We start from the raw sequence: 25800 nt of genomic DNA on the forward strand, positions 1-25800 counted from the left end.
ATATATATATATATATATATATATATATATATGAGCAAACTCAAAAATCCTTGAGAATCCATATATTTATTCTCTGGAATCGAGCTATAGGGGTTCGGGCTGGAATAATTGAGTTAAACTAATCATATTCAAGTTAATTGAGTCATATTAAAAAAATCATGATTAATATAATAAATATGTTAGATGGATTGAGTAATTCGGATAAAATATTTAGAATCATATAATTAATAGGTAATGTTCGAGTCAAGTATATTTGGGACGGACCAACTTCAGGTCAAAATCTAACCCAACCCACTAACCCAAAATAACACCAATACAGTCTCTCAACTTTCTCAAGGGCTTCCTCTTTCTTACTAGTAAACAGTTCAGTCCGCTCTTCACATTATATGACACGATAGATAGTAATTAGGCAAAAGCAATCCAACCTGAAATAACTAACTCTAGCACCTAATGGTTTCCTACAATCTCGTCAAAAAACACAAATTGTCATCTTCCTTGCTGAATAAGTTCTGCCTTCATACACAATACTGATTGATGATTAAGTTACAAAAGTAAAGTCATCATCGAGATCATTGGTAACTAAAGAATCAGAGGACGTCACAGTGATTGAGTTCTACTTTATCCTGTAAAGTATAAAAATAACTTACATTTAAAAATTCCATATAAAAGTCTCATTATATTTTTTAAAAAGCAAGCACTTATCAATATAAATTTCTATGCACTAAATGAATCACTTGATGGCATATATTTATATGCATGTGTATTTCAAAAGAGGATATTTGAATAACATGCAAAATGACTACAAATAAAAGAAGATAGTCAGTATACATAACATATATAAATACAAACCTGATTTGTAAGGGCAACAATACAAGCAGTTGAAGACCCTCTAGCTTTCGTGTTCAAGTAAGCTTTCTCCAAAACCCTTGCCGGATCAATGGAACCTTTGGGCTCTTCCCCAATTGCCGATACTGAATGGGACATCAGCTCTCTCGCATAATGTCCTGCATTGACACCAAGATCTGCCCAACCACCAACTCCATCAGCGACACCAATTGCTTGCTCAGTGGATATAAAATGAGCATCTTCTCCGCCCGTTTCCTCCTTTGCTGGATGAGGAAGATAACATGAACCCGAGAGCAGCTTCAGGGATCTAACACCAGAGGACTTCCTGGCACAATCAAAAAACAGCTCTTGTTACATGGAACAGCAGATAAAATAAAGCTAATGCTTCAAAATCACAAGAAAAAAAATGATTTGATAGTTATGGTTCAAGGTCGGAGTAGTTTTCCCCCATAACTCAGCCACTCCACTACAGGAAATTAGTGATATAGCTTCCCTATATGACTTACAGAATGCCTAATGAGCAAATTTTACTGATGTCATGACAAATCACTCTATAATATCAAAAAAAGGGCAATATACAATTTAGCCATATCATGCAAAATCTACCCGTGATCTTTCTTTTTTATATAAAAAAATAATAATAATAAAATAAAACTACTCTTTGATCTTGCAGATTGTGCAAAATATAGATAATTGGGTAAATTGCATTTAGTTCCATATATTTAGAGAATAAGTTCGGTCTAAAATTTATTGATACCAACATAGAGATTCCCATGTTCTTTGAGTGAAGTGCATGGAAGTAGTTTAAAAAAGTTGTTTTTTTCCCTAAAATGTGCCATTAATACCAGTTTAAATGACCTCTATGTTTAGTTCCATATATTTAGAGTAGAAGTTCAGTCTAAAATTTTTTGATATCAACATAGAGGTCCATGTTCTTTGAGTGAAGAGCATGGAAGAAGTTAAAAACAGTTGTTTTTTTCCCTAAAATGTGCCATTAATACCAGTTTAAGTGACCTCTACACCCGGCATAAAGACAGGACTTCATGATAAGTTTCAATAAAAAATGAAACCGAAAGCCATTGGTTAATCAAGAGAACGCGGTACATTGATATGGAGGATAGTTTGGTTCAATCATATCTAATTTATGGCACATCTAATAGTAGTAATAAATGCATTTTTGCAATCATGCATAAGAACAAGGGTCCCTATAAGTTGATCTTAGACAATTGAGCAATTGCCAAATACAAAAATTAGTTAACTCCCTCAAAAGAGTCATGGTCCTGCATTGTGCAAAATATAGAAAAATGGGTAAGTTGCATTTAATGCCATATATTTAGAGAATAAGTTCAGTCCAAATTTTTTTTATATCGACATAGGGGACCCCAAGTTCTTTGAGTGAAGTGCATGGAAGTAGGGTTGTCAAAACGGCTCTTGTTCGCGAATAGCTTGTGCTCAGCTCGTTAAGAAGCTCGTGTTCGGCTCGTTCGCTAAGTTAACGAGCCAAACACGAACACAAACAAATATTTGTTCGTTCGTGTTGGCTCGTTTTGACTCGAAATACTATTTATCAATTATATATATATATTTGATGAGTAGTATTTTTTAAAAATTTAATTGACTACAAGGCAACAAAGATATATAATCAATTAAAATTATTAATGAAGAAAATAAAATAAAAATTATTAAATTTTAAAAATTATTAAATTTATATAAACAATAATTTTTAAATCTTGCCCGAACCCTTAACATCTTATGAAACGTGATTAGGGTTGTCAAAACGACTCTTTGTTCGTGAACAGCTCGTGTTCGACTTGCTAAGCAAACGAGTCAAACACGAACACACTTTTTGAGCTCGAAATATAAACGAGCCGAACATGAGCTGGGCCTGAGCTCGCTCGTGTTCGACTCGTTTACACCCCTACATGGAAGAAATTAAAAACAGTTTTTTTCTTTTCTAAAATGCCATTAATACCCGTTTAAATGTCCTCTATACCGCTCGGCATAAAGACAGGACTTCGTGAAAAGTTTCAATAAACAATGGACCCAAAAGCCATTCACCAATCAAGAGGACACGGTACATTGATATGGAGGATAGTTTGGTTCAATCGTATCTTATTTATGGCACATCTAATAGTAGTAATAAGTATATTTTTGCAATCATGCATAAGAGCAAGGGTCCCTATAAGTTGATTTTAGAAAATTGGGCAGTCGTCAAATACAAAAATTAGTTAACTCCCATCAAAAGAGTCATTCCATATAAAATAAATAAATAAAATTACACACTTAAGATTTTTCTCTTCTTACTTTTCTTTTTTGAGTTCACTCGATAAATGCCTCCAAACCTTCCGCACTAATAGACTCATATAATAGACTTATATTCATGTTATTTGCCTATTTGGGTCCCACCCAATTGTCTTTATTGGAGCCACCACCATTACTCCATCGCCTCCTTATGGCCCCTCAGCCTCTCATGCTGCACCCACTGTCCTCCATTCCAACACCCAGTCTGCCCATCTCCATCAGCCATTGCTTCAATATTGAAATACCACCTTGCCCACCCCAACGCTGATGTAGCTTTGTATGAAGTCCACATGAATATATAAAAGCAGGTATTAATAAACAAAGAGATAAGCAATATCTAACACAAGCACAATGGATTTATGTGGTGAATACCCCTCGAATAGTTACAGTGCTATAGATCAGGGAAAGAGAATGACTTTTCCAATTTCATGAACTAAAACAGGTCAAGTGCTAGAATAAATGCAAAAAAAAAATGCAATAACAAAAAACATCATTAAGAGCAAATTCTATTAACTCCATTGTTATGGAATAAAAACTTATATTCCTTTTGCCAGCACAATCAGAATTCCATAATTTATATACTTCAACAAGTTCTAATGTCACACATTTCATAACTATTTTTTACCTGCCAAAAATAGACTAGTAGTCGATATATATATGGGCTAATTTGTACAGCTGACACAACCATCTATGATCAGAACAACTGATTAATTTAGCAAATAAAGGAAAACAAGAGGCAAGATTTAGAAGTGTACTGAGCAGAGGAAGCTCCAGATTCTTCAATCTGCTCTTCCTGTGAAACACCATCATATGAGGCTTTAGGAACTGCTCCAGTGGAACATGGTGTGGAACTTGATGAGAAATTCTTCATACATGGCTCCAACTGGTGGCCGGTTTTCCACACAGAACCTTGCATATCATTCCAGAAACACTTGTAAAACATATTTTTACCCCAGGATTCACGATTTCTCAAGCACCCACTTACTCTTTTACAGTATTGAGGACTTCTGTTGTAACTCATAAGTGTCGATATCACTAAGACATCCTTTTGTCCACTCCTCGGATATAAGCTGCGTACCACCTCAGCTCCACAAGCAAATAGTTGTGGCTTAAATGCAGGCATGCTTGCAATTTCACAGAACTTGCTAGGAAATCTCAAAAATCCAGAAGGTAGCTCATATTTTGTGCTTAGCCTCAAAAGTTCACCTTGATGAAAATCAGATGGTTTGGACCAGCATTTCATCATCATCCTTCTTGAACTGTCTAACTCCCTCACGCCCAGTTCAAACTTGCAGGATAAAGAACTAAGAGAAGACACCATGATCGTCAGGAACCTAATAGTCGTTGAACCCTTTGTCCAGTGCTGTACAAGACTTATACTCTTAAGATTGGCAATAACTGATAACCAAAGGAGTAGAACAAGTGTGGCTAAATCTTCCAAAAGTAGTCCATCCAGTCTTCAGATAGATGCTATTTGACTGATATAATTTGTTTGTAATCGCAGGCCAGGATGGCATCAATACCAAACTATATGAACGTTTCTCTTGCTAAAAAAAAATAACCAACCAATATCTTTAGCGATTAGATTATCGTATAAGCAACGAACTCATGTAGTCACAAATGAGAACTTATACATCCACAAAACAGAATGACAGCACAAAATCTTTTAACTCATTGTCTGGAAACGAAATTCATGACGTTTCATCTTAAAGAGCTGCTACAAAGAATCGGAATCTTTTCTTCTCGAATTGCAGAAGGAAGCGAACTTATTTGAGTGCATTCGCGCAAAAGCAAGGAACTGAGAAGAGTATAATGGCCGCAATGAAAAAACATAGATTTTGTAAGATAATAAAAATCTAAGCTTCTGACCTAAAATGGCGAGGCGATTGAGAACTATCGGATCCCCAGGAAACGAAATGGTAAGAACTCTAGCCGAGAGATCAAAAGGATTGAATTCCACAATCTTCACCCGACGGGGGCGGGGCGCGTTCCTACAGATAACAGGATTGAAGGAACGCGAAAGCACAAAAACCCTAACCCCCAATAATCAGCTTCGTGAAATAGAACTATAATCACAGGTTCGTTGAGAAACGGATGCAAGTAGGCCCCTTAGAATTTCTGCTACTGGTTATTTTAGACGATTCAGGATACCCAGCTTCATGACAAATCACATATCATACAAATGCATAAATAAGTACATAACAAACATGCAACAAAGCATAATGTGAAATAACACACAAAAGATAAGTAGAATGACTCAAAAATGTAAACATTTAGTGAAATATAAAAATGCGAACAAGTGCAGAATTCATATAAAAAAAATGACGATGTAATGTCATGAAGACACAATTGTAGCGTAGCCTCTCTGATTTTAAAGCAAAGAGGTTGGCAGCAAGACACCGACAGCGCAATGCCTAGATGTCAGTCCCTTTGATCCTCATATAAGTGCAAAGTTTGTGTTGACGATCTAAAACCTTATATGCATATATCTACTCATAAGTAGTGGTAGGACCTTAGCATTTTCTTAAACGCCACAACGGATGGTCTAAATGGGTAAACACAAAATAAAAGACGTGAAACGAACTTAAAAGGATCAAGTTAGTGATGATTAGTTTGTTATAAGTTCGACTGATCAGTCATACTGAAGAACCGCCACCTAGTTGGAAGGAGTACCAATGGTTCGAGTGGGTTAGTCCCCGAGTCGGCGATCTATAAAGATCAAGGTTTGATCATTCGAAACCATCGAACCCAATCTAAAGAGATGGCCAAAAAGCTAAAAAAAGGCCCGGGGTAAAAACCCATGGCTTATCGACGACCCGTGGGTAAAAACCCAAGGCTCTTTTTTATTTATAAAAGGATAATAAGCCAACAAAATGCTCAGTTGAGACGAATCCAACTTAATCGGTAGGGTGACACACAATCGTTGCGTTGCCACAAAGTTGGTGCACCGACTCCGCATCCACTAGAAAAGAATTTTTTAGATAGACCCCGCACTAAGACACCCATAAACAACACCGTGGCTCTGAGGTGGCAAGCATGGCGCCACGGTACTCCAACATGACCAATTGCTCCAATCAATCTATTGTTTCAAATCAAAATCAAGCTTATGGATGGCTATGATCGTATGTCACATTAATCATTTTAAGTATTTTGTACGATAATAAATATATGAAAAAGTATACTATTAATTTAAATTGTTCATGTGGTTCTAATTTTCTTATATATGTTTACTGTGAAAATCTAACAGCTTCATATAAAATATAATCTAAAATTAAAACCTCATCAATCTTTTACTCTCAAAACCACGAGCAATTAAAACATGTGTTATTTTCATGGAAGTGGATGCCGTTTAATTAATCCCACATCGTTAAGAAAATTAATATCTTAGACTATATAAACCTTTTTGAAGGTCGCCCTTCCGCCGAGCTTGGTAACGCAAGCTTATAATCCGAGTTGGAGGCATTAAGGTGCTTTGGATGATTGATCCAATCATAGAGTTGGGCTGCATTTGGCCCATTGTTCTGACCTGCCTTGCCCAAGATGAGCAGTGATGCTCCGACTTTGGATGAAGGCCCAGGGTTGTGGTGTTCTAAATTAGAGGAGAAAGCGTTAGGCTGGCTTCACAGAGCAGCGATAACCTCTAGCTCTTGTCAGTGGGCGGATAACGGGTTGGCGGGCCATGTAGCTCATTCAGCTCCTTGATTGGCTTTCAATCAAACAAAGCATTTTTTTTTTAATTTTTTGGGTTTCTTTGAAGTTAATATGTGCGATTATTTATAATTTAAAATAAAGTGATATTTTTATTTATAGATTTATGATATCAAAGTTTATCAATATAAATATAAAAATTTAAATATTAGAGATGTAACTATATAAGAATTTTGTATTTAAAATTGTCTATTCTTATACAATAATATTTTCTTAATTACTTCTTAGTAAAAATATTATGCATGATAAATCGAACATGCGTTCGGTGAAAAAATATTACATCAGTATTACGCACGTAGTGTAACGTGCATAGCCAATGAAATCAAGTCACGACACCCCAAACGACAGGAAAAAAAATAGCACCGTAGCAGGAGGAATATTCCTCCATGTGTTATTCATGTGTTACTAATGTGTTATTGTGTTATTATAATACCAAGAATATTCTCAGGACACAATAACACATGAATAACACCAGAATAACACGGAGGAATATTCTCGACAGAGAAAAAACGGCACGGTAATACAGGGGAATATTCCCCCGTGTTATTCATGTGTTATTGTGTTATTATAACACCAGTAATATTCCCAGGACACAATAGCACATGAATAAGATGCAATAACACATGAATAACACAGAGGAGAATATTCTCCGTATTACCGCGCCGTTTTTTTTTACTGTCGCGCGTGATTTTATTGGCTACGCACGTTACTCTACGTGCGTAGTACTGATGTAATATTTTTTCGCGTTCGATAGTGTGGATCAAATCATACAGTCGGACAACACGGTATGGTGTAATTCAAGTTGTCGTTCGTGCCTAATACATATATGCCACATTAATTATGTATAGAAATAAAATGTATGTTTTATTTTTAAAAAGTTTAAAAAGTGATATGTTTTTGTGTTATATGAAACATTTGGTTACTATAAATACAAAATTTAGGTTGTATATATGTAAATACATAAAATTGGGTGGTATGCATGTAAATGCCCCTTTTTTTGTTTTCATGAACACAAACTCTCGTCAAAGCTTCATTTCAAAATTAAAATTAATGAGACTTCTGAAGGATATTCTCAATAGAAAAAGAAAGTTTGAAGATAATGAGACTGTTGCACCTGGTGAGGAGAGCAATACAATTATTCAGAAAAAACTTCCTGAAAAGCTTAAAGATCTTGGTAGCTTTACAATTCCATGTGCAATAGGAGATATATTTTATGGGAAAGCTTTAAGTGATTTAGGTGCAAGCGTTAACCTTAAGCCATTATCAATATTTAAACGATTGGGATTAAGATTTACGTACAGCAATTTGTTTTATATAACAAATTGATGTTTTACTAGAATAACATATATATATATATATATATATAGAGAGAGAGAGAGAGAGAGAGAGAGAGATTATAGCTAGTATTTTTAGAAAAAAATACAAACAATAATATTAACAAGCTTAAGTTAATATTTATTATGCATACTTAAGTTAGTAATATATATATATATATATTAAATAAGATTTACGTACATAACCCTCAAATTTTACATGCATGCCACCTTCCCAATGCATGCATGAAAAAATGTATTTCACTAGTCGAAAGTTAAAATAGTGCTATTTGTAATGATTATGAAAGATTAGGGTAGTATTAAGTGTAAAAATTGAAGTTTTTATTAGATATGTAAATACATATGAATTGGGTGGCATACATGTAAATGCCCAAAATATGAAAGTCAAATTAAAAAAAAAACATAAAATATATAAAAGAGTGCTAATATCACCTAAACATCAAAATATACACCAATCCATCACTTCAAGCTTCAACTACTTGGAAAAAATATAAAATGGGCACAAAACCACATAAAATCTATGAACTAGTTACTAACATTTCATAAACATCAAAACATATAACATTCAAAGAGTTCAATCTCGAACTATTTACAATGAAATAAACCAAAATGTGTTAACGTAAAGTGCATAAAGTAAAGATATGTGATCGTTGCGTGAGGTCCTCCTCAATTCATCAGTCAGATAAAGGTTCATTCCATCCTTGTTAATAATAAGTGTGCGGTCAATTGATAATGTTAAGAGATTAAAATGAAATAAAATATTGATGTTCTTAAGTAATAACATATTGAGTGTGATCCTTCAGGTGGTTGATAATTTAACTGTATTTGTTACATGAGTTGTCTCACCTGGATCACCAGGAGATCAAGCCCTCTTCTGATATTTCAAATTGAGCACAAGTAGACCCATCGTTGCTTTGACTTGTAATTGTCATGCTGGGTGGAAAATATATGGTTGGAGTAACCCGAAACCCTTGTGTTCGCCTTTTAGGGTGTTCGGGACTCGTGACAATCATGAAGACCCTCTCAGTTGTTCCCATATCACAATCTTCAAGAATTAACGCTTTCATCTTTAACATCATGCGAGCTTGTGTTTGCATTAATAAACATATATATTTAGTGTCAACATGATTGATTTGATCAATCATTATAAATAGATCATCATTATCATTATTATCATCTCTTCTTAGCATCTTCAAATCAACATGTCTCATCCTTATGTATCATATTAAAGGTTTCCATAACTATAGCCTATCATGAATATCCTTCAAAAGAAAATGATAAAAAAAAATAATAATAATTTGATATACTTGCTACATATAATTTAAACTTAAGTTGATATGTTTGGACTCGCTTGCAACAACGAGAGAGAAATGATAGAAGTATGAAAGATTTACATACATACCACTCAATTCTTACGTATTTACGTATCTAACACCTAAATTTTAAATTTTATATAGATATCATTTTATCTATGAATGAAAATATGCATTTAATTTTTTTTAAAGTTAAAATTGTGCTATTTTTTTTTTATTTTAAAGATGTGGTATGAAAGATTTGGGTGATATAAATATAAAACACAAAATTTAGATGTTAGAAATGTAAACACATAGGAATTGGGTGATATGTATATAAGTTCCACTTAACATATAGAAGTGTAAATAATAATAATAATAATAATAAAAGGAAAAAAATATATGTATACTAAAAATGAGCTTTTAGTAATAGGAAAGTCTAAATGCTAAATGAGCCTCATGGGGCTTAATGGATAGAGCTCACTAATTGTGCATTTAGCAGTTTGGCACTGACAAAAACAATTGTATTCATTAGTCGTACATTTGAATGTGATAAGTTGTAGAGCTCCTTAATGACCCAAAAGATTCTACGAGTAACTCCGAAATACGTCACTATTCCAGTGAGTTCCTCAAAATGGGTTTACCATATTTTTATCTTCAAATGATTCATTTTAGCCAAACTCACTTACAATAACCGAGTTCTTATTCCATACTCATACGAGTTGGTTGAACATTCTCATCAAATTCGCTAACAACAATCTTGCTACAACACCAAGCTCGACAAACAACTCTCTGAGGCAGAGGGAAGAGAATTTGCATTTGTCAACATACCTACCACACTTATTAACAACATGACCATCAATACCAGCAGTCTTGTGACTCTTGTCTATAACGAGTCTGCTCAAGCTCCATATTACATAGCCTATAACCTAATTTTATGATTATTTTCTAGACTTCTGTGTGGGTACATAGGCACTTCAATATATAAATAAAAATGAATGGGGATGAAGCTCTCTATATATATACATGAAAATGCTTCCATTGAACATTAGCAAGAAATGAATTAAGCTTTATACATTAAAGAAAATAAAAGAAATTCTATACCAATGTTGGCAGCGCAGTAGGTGATTGCTCCAGCATCAGGTGATCGACAAAGATTTTGGCGCCAACGAAGTAGAGATCATTTGAGCAGAGTGTATACATAGGACCGGCCTAGAGAAAAGGCAAATTCGTGGTTAGCATGCGAAGACGCACATATTGTATACCCTACGACAACGCTTTCAAATACCGTTGTCGTGGCACTTTCAAATACAGCTATCGTGGGTCCTTGTGGCAACACTTTTAAATACTACTACTACTAGATAACCGTCGCTAAAATTTTATTTTTTGTAGTATTCATTGTTTAATAGTGATACAAAAATGTTGACATATAATAGATTTTGGCAGAGAAAATGTTATGTAATAAAAAGGACAAACAAATTCTTAGTGAAGGAGAAAATGAATGAACTACCACCATGTCAATCTAAACAGAGTGGTCAATTAGCGGCGGTGACGCGGATGATAAATATTGGTTTCCTAATTTATTATCTGAATATTATTTTGAGATATCACAATGAGCGGCAATTACTATCAAAAAACATTTTTAGAAAAATCTCTCTACGATAATATATTCTTCCATGAAATGGTTGGAAATGGAAGAGCTCGGGGTAGGGTGATTTTAGAGAGCCATGCTAGTGAATGAGAAAAAGTTTATAAATCAAGATTGAAGCTAATGATTGCATGTGAAAGCAATTACATATCCTGATTTTTGGTGGATAAGATATTTTAATAGTTTTCATGATGCAACTAAGAAGACAACTATGATAATAATATTGAAGTGGATGATTGCATGTGAAAACAATAATGTACCTTAACTTTTGGTGGATAAGATATTCTAATAGCTTCATAATGCAACTAGGAGGACAACTATGATGATAATTGATTGGAGGAGAAAAGAAGATAGAAGAAGCAAAAGGAATATAATTGAATAGAAAATGATAAGAGGCATAAAGTGGAAAGAAAAATATTTGAGAGAGAGAAATAATACTCACATTAAGTATTAAACATGAAAACTATCCTCCAAAGCATAAATTAGAACTCTTCATATGGATATAAGGCTTGTTTATATTAATAGCTTAAAAATCTAATAAACTAAATTTTAGAAAATATTAATTAAAATGGCAAACATAAGCCTTATTTATAAACACTAGAACGGGCAACACCACTAATGAGCTCCTAAAATAGCATGAATTAGACTTTATTTTAAGATTCAAACTATATTTTGCTATCAATTAACCAAAATAATTTTCTCTAATTCAAACATTCAATATAAATTCTCAATAGATATTTAAATTTCACACTCAAAATAGCTTCTTAAATCAATTAATTGTACATAGTATCCTGCCTAAAATCCCCTTGTTTCCAACACTAAATATGTCATTAATTAGAACTCATCACAAATCAAATCATTCAAATCGTAGCTTCTATCAACATCCATAAGCCATTTATTTAACATGTTCTAAATAAGCACAAAAAACAGCATAATCTTGCATGTTAACCATATGGAAAACGACTAAATCATTATTATTGACACAAACAACATGATAACAAGATGAAGATTATTCAAGACCAATCTTAATTACCTAATTATCACCAAATTTAAAATTTGTAATTAATATATTTCCATATTAAGATCATAAATAATTAAAAAACAAACAACCTAACTTGCATACTGTATCCATATCGTGGAAGTGATTAAGGTCCCTCCATAATTTTTTCCTTTCTCAACATTAAGTCAAGAGGAGCAAAGTTCATGTGGCATTTAATAGCTCATGATGATGAAGATGATTGTAACCGAACCAATGATTTGGATGGGAACCAACCAATCACCATCCACACTTCACTGACAAAGATCTTAAAAACTCACATTCTGTACAGTGACATATTCCCAAAAATATGATAAGTATTTATGTTCCAACACCCCCCATGTGAATTAATATGTTCATCTCACAAAATCACCTTCCTGCCTTTAGAAATCCCCCCTTCCTAAAGTTATATATATATATATATATATATATATATATATATATTACATGCATGTCATATAATTCTTATGTATATGCATATATAACACCTAATATTCTATAATTATATGACATTTAGGTGTGTCAAAAAATTAACCCGACACGTCAACTCGACTCAAATCTAACTCAAGTATATGTTTAATTGTTCGAGTTGAATTCGAGTTCACCCACCAACTAGAAAATGACCCAAAAATAAACCATCAACCATAAATTAACTTGAAACCGGCATGCCAACCAAGAATTGACATAAAATGGACTCAAAATTAACCTAATTTTAACTCAAATGGCTTTTATTCTTGATGTTAAATGTGTTCTACTTGTTCAAGATGGCTGGGTGAAGGCAAGTAGGGTTAGATTTGGGATTTTCGACCTATATAATATCAGGGTCAGGTTTAGGTCGGACTTATTAGGGCCAGGATAGTCATCCCTAATGACATCCAAATTTTTAACATCAAATTAAAAAAAAAAAACACATTTTTTATACATATATTTTAGCATGATTTTGATACAACAAAGTTATAAAAATAAATATCAAACTTTAAATGTTAAATATGCATATATATAAAAATAATATGGCCCATATTTAAATCCCTTACACATATAACATTCATAGATTAGCTGGTCTTTGACCTTTAGAAGGATGGTCCCGGGGGCATGAATAGTAGGCATTCCTAATACGCCATTAAAAGCTTTACAAGTGCATGTCATGAAGCTTTTTAGGGCTTTCTTGCTTTCTAAAAGAAAAGGCTAATCATCAATGAAACCAAATATTCTTCTTCTATAACTCATAATTAATCTTATAAGAATATTCATATAAAAATATTTATAAGTTTTGATCCATATTTCAGTCAACATTTATGAAATTTTTTTATTAGATTTCTATCAGGCCATAATTATTATAACAAATAATGGAAGTAGTGCTCAGAGATCCATTTCAAAATTAAATTTGATTAAATTGTCTCTAATTAATGATTAAATTTATATATATATATATATACATAAGCCTAATTAATAAAAAAAATGGCAATTAAAAGATTCACATACAAACCACTAAACTTTCATGTATTTACATATCTAATGTATACTTAAAACTTCAATTTTACTTGCATACCACTTTATTTATTAGTTCACTTTTGAAAAGTTAAAATGGTGAAATATTTGAGGTTATATGAAATATTTGAGTAATATAACTGTAGTTAGATATGTAAATACATAAGAATTGGGCGGTATGTAAAATATGATTAAAAGAAAATGACAGGTTGGGTGGAGTAGTAACTAAAGCTTCATACACTACAGAAATTGTTCATTCAGATATAGATTGTCATTATTAAATCATGCTAAAGAATTTTTCACGTGGCAATCTTTCCATCGAACACCGCGGCCAATTTTTATACGCCATGACTCATATTTTAATATTTTGTCGAACATGTACAAATAAAAGTAAGAGAAGATCCCAGGAGGGAGTGACAACGATCCTTTCTAGGCCTTTTTTGCAAGATCTCGCACTGTAACTCTAATCTCTCTTGCTTCTTCTCTAGTTCATTCTTACTCGTTAGATCATCTCTCCATTCTTCGCGGAAATGATTATTATAAGAACATGTAGTTCAGGTCTGGAGAACACGTACATTCTTCTCCTTCAGTCTCCTAACACAAGTTTCCCCCAAGTTGCGTAAACTACAAAACCAAACGCTCTAAAAGGATTAAAAAATTACATAATGAGATTTAGGCTTAATTTAATTTCATTAATATTACTTTTTATTTGGAAAATAATTTTGCTTAAAATACTTGTTTTCATACATATTTATTTTTAAAAGTTTATTAAAATTCTGACTAATAAAATGATAACTCTATATTTCATAAAAGACCTATAATAAAACTATAATGTAAATATTGCTTTATAAAAATAATCATAATTGTGGCTAATCAAGCAACTGAATTTATATCAACAAACAATAAATTCAGGCTCTTTCTGGCACAGGCATGAAAAATATTTGCATGTCATGATTTTTATTTTTATTTTTCATATATTTTTTTCAGAGGGAAATCATGGAAAAGCAACACCCCCATGTCAATCAAATGCACTGTCCTATTACAAAATAAGAAAAAGGTAGAGCTGAATGAAATCTCACATCAAATAGTACTTTTGAAAAGCTAGCAAGGATGAGGGCCTTTATGTAATATGAATGTAGCTTCTGAGTAATTTTAAATTTGAAGTTCTTGAAATGGTTATAAATTAACTCCTCCATAGAGATGTGATTGTTGGTAAGCTCAAACAATTTAGTTAACGTCTTTGGGTGCTTCAAACCAAGAGCATGGTGAAATGGACTTTGTCGTAGGCCCTCAACTAATACATTATGAGCAACCGCCGTCTGTTTATCCTTTATTTCCAACAAATTCCCTATGTAATCTGGCCATGAATCTCCTTAGAGATTTTCCAAACTCTTGATGAATCCGCAACAAAGCCTACGAGCTCTCATGAGTTTCTAAAAACTTGCATCTGTACAATAAGGATTTACATAAACACTCTAAAAGAAGTGGCAACTTGTGATGGCAGATTGTTAAACCATATGAGAGCTAACTTTTCAACATCATGAAGAACAATCAATACATTAGAACTTCATTAATTCTCAGTAAATATTCAGCTGAGTCAAAAGATGTCACATGATCAGATCTTCTTTTATAAAACTCCAGAGATAAAATCTTAAACTTATCTTGAAGCTCTACTTCCTCAATTAGTGGTTGCTTTTTTTCATATTTTCTTTTCTTCTCTCTCTTCTATGATAAAAAAAAAATCAAGAATCTTCACTATAAGAAAATTGAGTCTCATCAACTATAGCTGATATATACAACAAAACTCTCCTTACTCTCACCACTGGCTTGTCTCTTCTTTGCATCTTTGATTACAAGGAACATGATGTCATCTCCACTCTAACTGTCACTATAGGCTACAACTCCAACATTTTCTTTTTTACTATTATCATTTGTTCATTCAATTCATTTATCAAGTACACTACAAACTCTCTATTGCACTCCACATTTTTAAAGTTTTCTCAAAGTTATGCTTCTTTTTCGTGCAAAACCCCTCTTCTAATATGTGGCATGATCCACACTCACCACATATTTAAAGATGTTAAATCCTAAGTTGTCATTGGTCTCGCACCACTAAAATAAGAACTTGTAAGGGTATAATAGTAACACAACTGATATAAGAAGGAAGAAAAATATACTCCCTCTCAAGTATAGAGCTCAAATAGATAATTTCTAGCAAAAAATGTATGGTGTAACCTTTTGAAGAAAATGACACACCCCTGCCTTTTGAGTGGCCTCCCTTATTAGCTGGTGAGTTGTCTCACAAGTTGTTACATAATAGCCACAATATATAACAAAGCATGTAGTGCATTGTCCCACCATAGGGTGAGTTTATGAGACTTACTATTTGGGCGTACCAAGCGATAAAGATTAATTGAGCTAATTTTTATCATATTATTTGATTGATTCAGACCGAGTCGACATAGCTGATTTGTTTAGTTAATCTTCCGATTTGGTCATATTACACTGTTGCCTCATGCTTTGTTCACTTGTATTTAAAATATTCTGATTATTTTATGTGTCTAATGCTGACCTCTGCTCTCTCTCTCTCTCTCTCTCTCACACACACACACACACACGCGCTAGGACAGCTATATATACATACATCACGTACTTAGATCAGTTGGTCGAGCATCTGCTTGTCAGTTGTAAGTCTCTTCTGGTCTGGGGTTCGCTTACCTCCCAGTGGAGGGCGTGGTACTCGAATTGTTAGATGCATCGAGAATGACCGGGGCTAGTATAATAGCCCCGGGCCATTTCTTTTATATATATATATATATAGCATAAAGGACTTTGAGATAAGTATCCATATCTCTCTCATTATCTGCCACGCACCACATGCCATGCCAAAAATGTCAAATGGACTCGAAAGGAATTTCAGTAACAAGATGAAGTGAGCCCCCACCTCAATTCCCACTTCCCCATCATACATGGCATTTAGATATATACTGGCAAAATTCAAATACACAAACTACGAAGACTGGCTTCAGCATTAGTTTCAAAGATTAAAACTTCATAATATATTCTATTCCTAAGCTACCACATAAATCAAAAATCAGTAAAGCTGCAGAACACTTTCTCTTGTATGCTCCATAATAGATTCTGACAATCATCAAGAGAAGAAAATGGACATATAAAAAAAGTAAACTGCATAAAGCTACACTTTTATCTATGATTTAAGACTAGATAGCCATTTCATCATGCTCAATTTCAGTTTATATCTCTGTACAATAAGCCCCTTAAATTTATCTGATTTGTTAATGCACTTTACTTTTATTTTATAATAATATTGATGATTGCAAAAAGAGAATTATGAAAAAATATATATATAATATTACAAATGCTTATCTTCTTGAATTTTGGAATCACAATCAATATGCTTGAAAGGCTGCTTGACTATCAGTTACTTTCGATAGCATTAAGATAGCACGACAAATACTTTCTGCTTAAAAATCATCAATTCATTGCTCGCACGCGCATATTTAATAAATTTTTTTTAAGGCAGGGTGAGCGCTCGAACCCAATATATTGAGATTTTTCATTTGGTTTCCAACCAATATGCTATACAATTACACTTTAGAGCGCTTGCGAACTTAATGCCAAATCTTCTTCAACTCGATGCAAATATTCCTTCTTATTTTTCCTCCTCATCTCCTTTATTCCCATGAGGACCAAATTCCTATTAGTAGAAGACCATATGACCACCTTTTGTTCTCAGATGGTCCTCTCCACCACTATATTAAAAGAATCTCAGTACTTTCAAAATTACATCTAGCTTCTCCTATTTATATGAACACCCTTCAATAGTTGTTGCTGAAACAAGCCACCAATTTCTGAACTTCAGCTCAGTTAACCAAAAACCAACTCCATTCTTCAAACTTCACCATTCCTCTCTTATTTTCTCAATTGAACATCGCTTAAAGTCACCGATTACTTTCCATAAATACATTATTAAGTTGAAAGTACATATGAGCTCCAGAGACTCTAATGATGTGGGAGCTCAATTCAGTGACCAGAAGACTCCTACAATCCTGAAACTCAAACTCAATGAGGAAGCTATGAAATCAAGTAATTCAAAAAGAATTTGGGTTCCTGGCCCTTTGATCATCGGAGCAGGCCCATCCGGCCTGGCCATTGCGGCATGCTTGAAGGAGAAAGGTGTGCCGTCTCTGATTCTTGAGAAGGAAAACTGCATCGCCTCCTCTTGGAGGATGAGGACCTACGAGCGCCTGAAGCTACATCTACCAAAGCATTTATGTGAGCTACCACTCATGCCATTTCCATCGGATTTTCCGGTATATCCTACAAAGCAGCAGTTCATAAGCTACTTGGACTCCTACATCAAGCAATTTTCAATTAGACCGTTCTTCGGGATGGAAGTTTGGAAGGCAGAGTATGATAAAACCATTGAATTTTGGAGGATTAATGCTGGAGATGATTGGGAGTTTATATGTAGATGGCTGATAGTTGCTACTGGGGAGAATGCTACAGCGAAGGTACCTGACATTCCTGGCATGGCAGAGTTCAAAGGAAGGATTTTGCACACCAGCTCTTTTAAACAGGGAGATGATTTTAACGGGGAAAGAGTTTTGGTTATTGGGTGTGGAAACTCAGGCATGGAGGTTTGTCTGGATCTTTGCAACAATCATGCAAGAGCTTCCATGGTTGTTAGAGATGAGGTGAGTTCTTCTCTTTTATCACTTTAAACTACCGTTTTTAGGTAATGTCTCCAAGTTTCATTTATGTGATGTCCCTTTCCTGTAAAATTCCCACTAGCTTACACCAGCCCCTTGTCTCTTTGCTGAAAAACTTAATTACCAACTGTCCTTTCTCTGTAGGAATGTTTAGATGTTGGTTTTCTTCAAAATTATGAATTTTAATATTGGTTGTTCACATCATAGTATTGGATAATACATGCTCATACTTTAGATATGTTGACCTTAACCATACACCATGAATACCTTTACAAAATCTTTATTATTATGTTTATCCGAGAACCTTTAACAGAGCTATTGATTGATGCATCTTTCAGCTTCACGTATTGCCTAGAGAAGTGCTTGGAATCTCAACTTTTGGTCTCTCAATGTGGTTGTTGAGATGGCTTCCAATGAGTGCGGCAGACTGTTTACTCCTCTTATGTGCTCGGTTGTTTCTCGGAGACACTGAAAAGCATGGGCTAAGAAGACCCAAAATAGGGCCATTAAAACTGAAGAATTCCACCGGAAAGACACCTGTGCTTGATATTGGAGCCCTCTCAAAGATCAAAAGTGGCCAAATAAAGGTTTCTTTCTTCTTCAATCATTTCCACCTAGATATATTTAGCCTTTCTTGCAAATATTACCAGTATCACGAATGCTAGGACAGTTAGTTAAAACTCCAAATGCAGCATTCTGGTTCTGCAAATAATTCAAACTTCATTAGGACGGGCAGAAGACGATACTGATTGAATTCAGTTCATAAAAGATTCAGGCTCGTTTAATTTTGGCACTCGGATATTTTGATTTGTGAAAATTGGATTTATTAAAGAAAAAAATATGGCAATTGATCTGGATAACCTTAGAAATAAAAAATATCATGCACGCAATGAAAATCTCTACTGCTAAAAATCTTTTAGCTACCATCAAAACCCTTCATAAGGATACAAATCCTATTCAATTACCTGCATAAATGCGCCAAATATTTACTCCACTAAAACTATATTAGTTTTGAAAACATATTAATGGATTCAATTCTATCCACCTAAATCGAAATAAAGGGTTAGAACAGAGGTAATTGAACAGATGTAACTTGGGAGCGATGTTCTGGGAAAGACGGGGGTGGGGGGGACGGGGGATGCGTTTTGTCTTAAGTGCAGAGCAACCATAACATTAAGTTAAATTACTCTCGTTGGTAAAGATTCAAAGGGTAAGAAAAAACAAGAAAAAGAAGAAAGCTATTTATTCTGAAGTCCAACTTCAAGGACCCACATAAGTATCTATTCTAGTGTTTGGCACTCAACTTTCTAAAAAAAAAAACTCTAGAAACAATAACAATAAATAAATGATTATGCTGCTCTTTTCTGCAGGTGGTCCCTGGGATAAACAAGTTCTTTGAAAAAGGTGTGGAGTTTGTGGATGGGAAACAAGAAGAATTTGATGCTATCATCTTCGCAACAGGTTACAAAAGCAATGTGAGTTCATGGCTCAAGGTAAGTAAGTTTCAATATTGATAAATATTATCATAATAAGCATATAAGTCAATCTCACTAAATTTTAGGATTGAGATAACATCAACACGGACTATGAAAAAAAAGGAAAGTTGGCCAATAAACAGCCAAAGAAGAAAGATCCATACCATAAAAATATCATTGAAATCCTATGCAACCAAATCATGGAGCCAAAACTTGCACTTTGACAAACAAATAAGTCTTAAGACATTTTAAATAATAGTACAAGATGATTACGACTAGTAAGATATATTAACCAAGGCCCCAACCCCTACCGGAAACTCACTACTTCCACATTCAATAAATTCTCTATATAAGAGCTAATTTATTGCAGGACCATGGCAATGATAGTGACTTCAGTGATAAGTGATTCACAATAGCAACTATGATAGTGAACTTAGGGCTCACCTGCACTAATTATGCAACAATTCACATGTTAGGTAACTATTGCAATTAGACAGAACCGAGCAAGCAAAAGCATGAGTCAAAAAACAGGGAAAAGAAGTTCAAAATGAGGATAATCATAGAGCCGCGGCGGTGGAGAGATTATTGCGTGCGGACACCGCATGCATCTCTGCATGCGGTGTTCGATCCTGGCCGTAGATCACGGTGATCTACGGTCAGGATTATTTCCGTTTTTTTAAAAAAAAAATAAAAAATTTTAGGTGGGGCCCACCGAAACCCCTTATCTCCGCCGATCCGCATGGAATAATTTTTCGCGGCGGTGACTCCTAATTTTCCCAGTGGGCTTCCATTGTGTGGCTAGGAGAAGATAGAAATATTGATGAATTTTGCCTATGACCTGGCCTATTCACAAGGGCATCCATCAAGGAAATGGTGGTCCCCTCAGCAAATGTTCACGTGACAGCAATACAGCACACTTAGATTTTCAATAGAGCCAATTCTTACTTAAAATTTTGAGATGTATATAAATGCAAAATTTTATTCATGTATTCACTTTTCCATGCATTGATGTATAAGAAACTCATGCCAGTACTAATTGCTTTCTAAAAGGAGGAGGAATTCTTCTGCAAGAAAAATGGAATCCCAAGGACTCAATTTCCAAACAGTTGGCGGGGCAAAAATGGTCTGTATGCTACGGGATTCACAAGAAGGGGATTGTTGGGAGCTTCCATGGATGCCCACAGGATCTCAGAAGACATTGCCTGCCAATGGAATTCAAAGACAAAGCATCTACCTATGGAGCTTTAAATCAAATATATCTAACCCTAATTCCTCTAGAAAACACCATTCCGCGGGATAACATTCCATGTATAGCAATACAATATTTCAGAATTTCCCACCAGCCCCTCACCTTTTTATTTGTTGTGCCTCAAAACTTGGAAGCACTAAAATAACAGTGCGTGAGGCCTGACAGAAGGCCATAGATTTATTCCATGCAAATTGTGATGAAATATAATTTTAGCTCATAATCTAATCAGGAATACTGAATCATTTTCTGGGTAATGAACACTTAGGAGTTCTGCTGGTTTTTTGCAGGAAGTAACTCATTCATTTCTTTTTTATTTGAAAAAAATATTAAACTATTACAGGCGTTTAACAATTTGAAACTTTTCCAGTCCAATAAAAAACATTGAGGGGACCCAGTCTGAATGCACTAAATAAATAAAAAGCAGCCTTCAAATTCAAGTTAGTACGAGTAAAAGTATGATTGGATGGATTTCCCGTGCACTTAAAGCAGGTAGAGGGGCGTCAACAGTGGACATAACCATCCTGTTGGCTTTAAATATTGCTCTGCACATACATAAAAGCAAAGGGCATATATCAATTTATTAACAAGAAAAATCAACAAAAAGCCTCTTTCCAAACCATCTGAAAAATTGGGCAGGCAAAATATTTCTTTAATTATCAAAATGAGATTCTTAGTATGACAAAATATAATAATCTCGTTGACATCAAACAACTATATCTAACATGGTTCAAAACAAATTATCTCACCAAGACAAAAATATATAAAAAGTTAAATTGCACACGCCACTAAAATACAGGTCATTTATATGCCACACTAAATTTTAAAATATAACCTACATATCAATCAAAAGCTTCAACCTTGCAATAACGACCACTTTTTATGGACAAGTGGATAATTTTTGTTTATCAGGGCATAAGGATAAAGATTCTTTCAGATTTGAGTAAATAACAAGACTGAACCAATCATGAAAAACCCGTGTTCTATAAAATAAACAAAGAAGTATATTGCAAGAAATGTTTCATGATATTTTTAAATATTTAACATTGAATATGGTATAAATAATGTCCCCATATTTTCATGGCATGTACATACATATCACCGAAAAAAAACGCATTAATTATGCTTCCAACCAGAAACATTATACACCACATTCACAAACAAGCACTCAATAATTCTAAAACGACTGATAGACAGTAACAACAATGGTTGCATAAGTCTATTTATTACTCAGGAAGCCTCCAATCAAATACCAATGAGTGCACATTTAGAGGCAAATTTGACTCCTCCTTTGCCATCCAATGAATACTTAGCAAGTGCCACTTAAAATTCATAAGCTCTTTTAAATTTCAACAAGGTGTCCTTTTATCCCAGATTTCAAACTTGACCATAAGGACACAACTCTGAAGTTATTTTCAGCTGAGGGGACTTAACCAGAATTATACCAAAAAAAAGTTTTCTTAGGCCAACACCACAGAGGGGGGCCTTGGGTGGGTCCAAAAAATTCTCATCAATGCCTATAAGAAGACCAAAATTGGAGCATGACTTCACAATGATACACCATACTGAAAACTCTACATGTCTCCCTCGCAAGCCGCGAATATTCAAGTGTAGAACAGGGCACCTAGTGCAGGAACTTCTCACTAGAGCTAATAGTCCAATCCCCATCCCACGAGTCTATCATTTTCTTTCATGACACACCAGAAAGACCAACTATTTTATTAATTATTCATATATCATTGTACTCTATTATAGAAGCAGAGTTACCTTAAGCCATAAATCATACTGCATTATGTGGCATACGATATTTAAAAAAAAACAGAAATGATAAATAAATTGAATAATATATTTATAATTCAATAATTTAAGAGAGAAGCTATCCTAAAGAAATCAATCACAGAATAGAACATATAACTTTTTTTAATATAAATGAAACAAATGAAAAACACTTGGATTGGAAAAATAATCTTCATTGCCAAAGAAATTAAGATCCCTCCATAATTTTTTCTTTCTCAACAATAAGTCATGACGAACAAAATTCATGTAGTACTTAATAGCTCAACATGATGATGATGATGATTGTAACCAAACCAATGATTTGGTTGGGAACCAACCAATCACTATCCACAGTTGAGTTCACTGACAAAGATCTTAAAAGCACACATTCTGAACAGTGACATATTCTCAATAATATGATAATTATTTATATTCCAACACCCCCCATGTGAATTAATATGTTCATCTCAGCAAAATCACCTTCATCCCTTTGGAAATGCTCCCTTCCTAAAGTTAACTTTAACCATACTATATATAAATATGGGGAATTTATATGCATATCACATAATGCTTATATATATATGCATGTATAACACCTAAACTTCCATAATTACTTATATGGCATTTAGAAGTGTCAAAAATTGACCCGACACGTCAACTCGACTTAAACCTAACTCGAAAAAATTCACGTTCGAGTTGATCAAAATAATTTTCGAATCGGGTTAAATATCCTAATCCATTTAATTTTTCAGGTCGGGTTTGAGGTTACCCGCAAACCCGAACCCAAAAATGACTCATCAAGCATAAATTAACCTCAAATTGACCCACAAACTAAAAATTGACTCAAATTTGACCTGATTCTAACATGAATATTTGTTATTTTTTTATGTTTAATGGGTTATATGTGTCGAATTTAGGTTGACTAGTTGAAGGCATGTCGAGTTAGTGTTGGGATTTTCGATCAGTATAATATTCGGGTCTGGTTTGGGTTTGACTTGTTGAGCTCTGGTTAGTGACCCTAATGACATCCAACTTTTAAACACCAAATAAAAAAACATATTTTTTCATGTATATATTTTAGTATGATTTTGATACTACAGTTATAAAAATAAATATATAAATTTAAATGTTAAATATGTAAATATAAAAAAATTATATGGCGCATATTTAAATCCCTTATAAGTATAACATTCTTAGATTAGCTGGTCTTTGACCTTTTAAAGGATGGTCCCCGTGGCATGAATAGTAAGCATTCCTAATACACCATTAAAACTTTACAAATACACCATTAAAGCTTTACAAATGCAAGTCATGAAGCTTTTTGGGGTATTTTTGCTTTTTTTTAAGAAAAAACTAACCATCAATGAAACCAAATATTCTTCTTTCTTCCATAAAGCATAAAAAATCTTATAAGAATATTCATATAAAAATATTTATGAGTTTTGATTTATATTATTTTGACAAAAATTTCAGTCACCATTTATGAAAATTTTTTATAAGATTTCTATCAGCCCATAATGAATACCTTTCTATTATAACAAATAATGGAGGTAGTGCTCAGAGACCCACTTCATAATTAAATTTGATTAAATAGTCACTAATTAGGGATCATTTCTAATGTGATGATTAGATATGTAAATACATAAGAATTGGGTGGTATGGAAAATATGATAAAAAATGACAAGGTTGGTAACTAAAGCTTCAAACACTACATAAATTGTTCAATCAAAAACAGATTGTCATTATTTAATCAGGTTAAAGAAAGTTTCACATCACAAGCTTTTCATCGAGACCTGTGGACAAATTTTATAAACCATTACTCATATTTTAATTTTTTTTGTTGAACATGTATACTTAGAGGTACGAGAAGATCCAAGGAGGGGGACAACACTCTCTTCCAAGCCCTTTTTTTGAAAGATCTCACACAATAACTCTGAGTCTCTCTTGCTTCCTTCTCTCATTCTTTCTTGCGCATTAGAGCCACTTCCCCACTCTTCCGAGGAAGAATCATTGTAAGAACATTAGAATACGTACATTCTTCTCCTTCACTCTCCTAACATAGGTTTCTCCCTTGTTGTGTGCACTACATGACCCAATGTTAAAAAAGGAATAAAAAATTAAATTAAAATTTATAATTAATTGGATTGTCGAGATACGACTGAGATGGAAACAAAATTGTGAGAATTAATTCTAATTTTCTTAATTAAGAAAATTAAAATTAATTGGTAAATCCCTTAAATTAAGGAAATTAGAATAAATTTGTAATCCCTTAAATTAAGGGAAATAGTTAAATAGTTTCCTTGTTTTTCTCCTTTTAATCTCCTATATAATACCTTGTATGATCAATTCAAGAAAGGTGAGAAATACAAATTATTTCCGAGCACGGGCTGCTCTCCCTCGATCCAGTAGCAGGCAACGCGACGAGCACGGCGAGCGCAAGCAGAAGCGACGAGCACGGCGAGCGCGAGCAGAAGAGACGAGCACGGCGAGCACGAGCGAGTCTTCCGAGCACGAGCAGAAGCGACGAGCACGAGCGACTCTTCCTCTCGAGCACGGGATTCCAGTAGCGACTCCCGCTTCGTCCGAGAGGAGCAGCAGAGGAAGACCGTTCTTTGCCGCTGCAATCCGGAGATCTCGCGATCTTTGCCGCTCTTTGGATTTTTCTTTATTAGCTGCCTTAATTGCTGCGATTCTTTTATCACTGCAGGTTGATTTCGAGCCTTAATTGCTGCAAATTTTTCTTCCTCACCATGTCAATGTCCGAAACCACTATCTCCAATTACTCCAACAATTCTGAAGAATACAATGTTGTTCAGAAAATTGGAGAGTTGCAGAATATTCGGGCATCCAATAGGTTCAATGAGAAGAACTATCTCAAATGGTCCCAAATTGTCCGCACATACCTAAAAGGCAAAGG

At 34.1% G+C, this 25800-nt stretch overlaps 2 protein-coding genes across 7 annotated transcripts in view; one reads left to right on the top strand and one right to left on the bottom strand.

Moving 5' to 3' along the window:
* LOC110024527 (probable protein phosphatase 2C 55) overlaps positions 1-5283 on the bottom strand; it is a 19712-nt gene extending 14429 nt beyond the window's left edge. The window contains exons 1-3 of one of the 3 annotated variants that reach the window (XM_020724549.1): positions 5017-5283; positions 3903-4694; positions 850-1171 (exon numbers count right to left, since the gene is read on the bottom strand). In XM_020724549.1, the coding sequence (XP_020580208.1) occupies positions 850-1171; positions 3903-4468 (888 nt within the window). In that variant the 5' untranslated portion in view covers positions 4469-4694; positions 5017-5283. Of the gene's footprint in view, positions 1-849; positions 1172-3902 lie in introns of all 3 variants that reach the window. The other 2 variants (XM_020724547.1, XM_020724546.1) reach the window with 2 other exon arrangements.
* Positions 5284-17159: 11876 nt separating this feature from the next.
* On the top strand, positions 17160-21364 carry LOC110024492 (probable indole-3-pyruvate monooxygenase YUCCA4). Of its 4 annotated transcripts, none has more exons than XM_020724495.1 (5): positions 17160-18371; positions 18725-18973; positions 19757-19861; positions 20338-20427; positions 20615-20905. In XM_020724495.1, the coding sequence occupies exons 1-4, from the start codon at positions 17661-17663 to the stop codon at positions 20410-20412; spliced, it is 1140 nt and encodes a 379-aa protein (XP_020580154.1). In that variant the 5' UTR covers positions 17160-17660; the 3' UTR covers positions 20413-20427; positions 20615-20905. The 4 variants fall into 4 exon arrangements, with proteins under 4 accessions (XP_020580154.1, XP_020580153.1, XP_020580151.1 ...); XM_020724494.1 differs by having other exon boundaries at positions 17162-18371; positions 19757-19879; XM_020724492.1 differs by lacking the exons at positions 20338-20427; positions 20615-20905 and adding an exon at positions 20912-21364 and having other exon boundaries at positions 17168-18371.
* The last annotated feature ends 4436 nt before the right edge of the window (positions 21365-25800 follow it).

The sequence above is a fragment of the Phalaenopsis equestris genome, unplaced genomic scaffold (assembly GCF_001263595.1).
Source record: "Phalaenopsis equestris unplaced genomic scaffold, ASM126359v1 Scaffold000258, whole genome shotgun sequence".
NCBI lineage: Eukaryota > Viridiplantae > Streptophyta > Magnoliopsida > Asparagales > Orchidaceae > Phalaenopsis > Phalaenopsis equestris.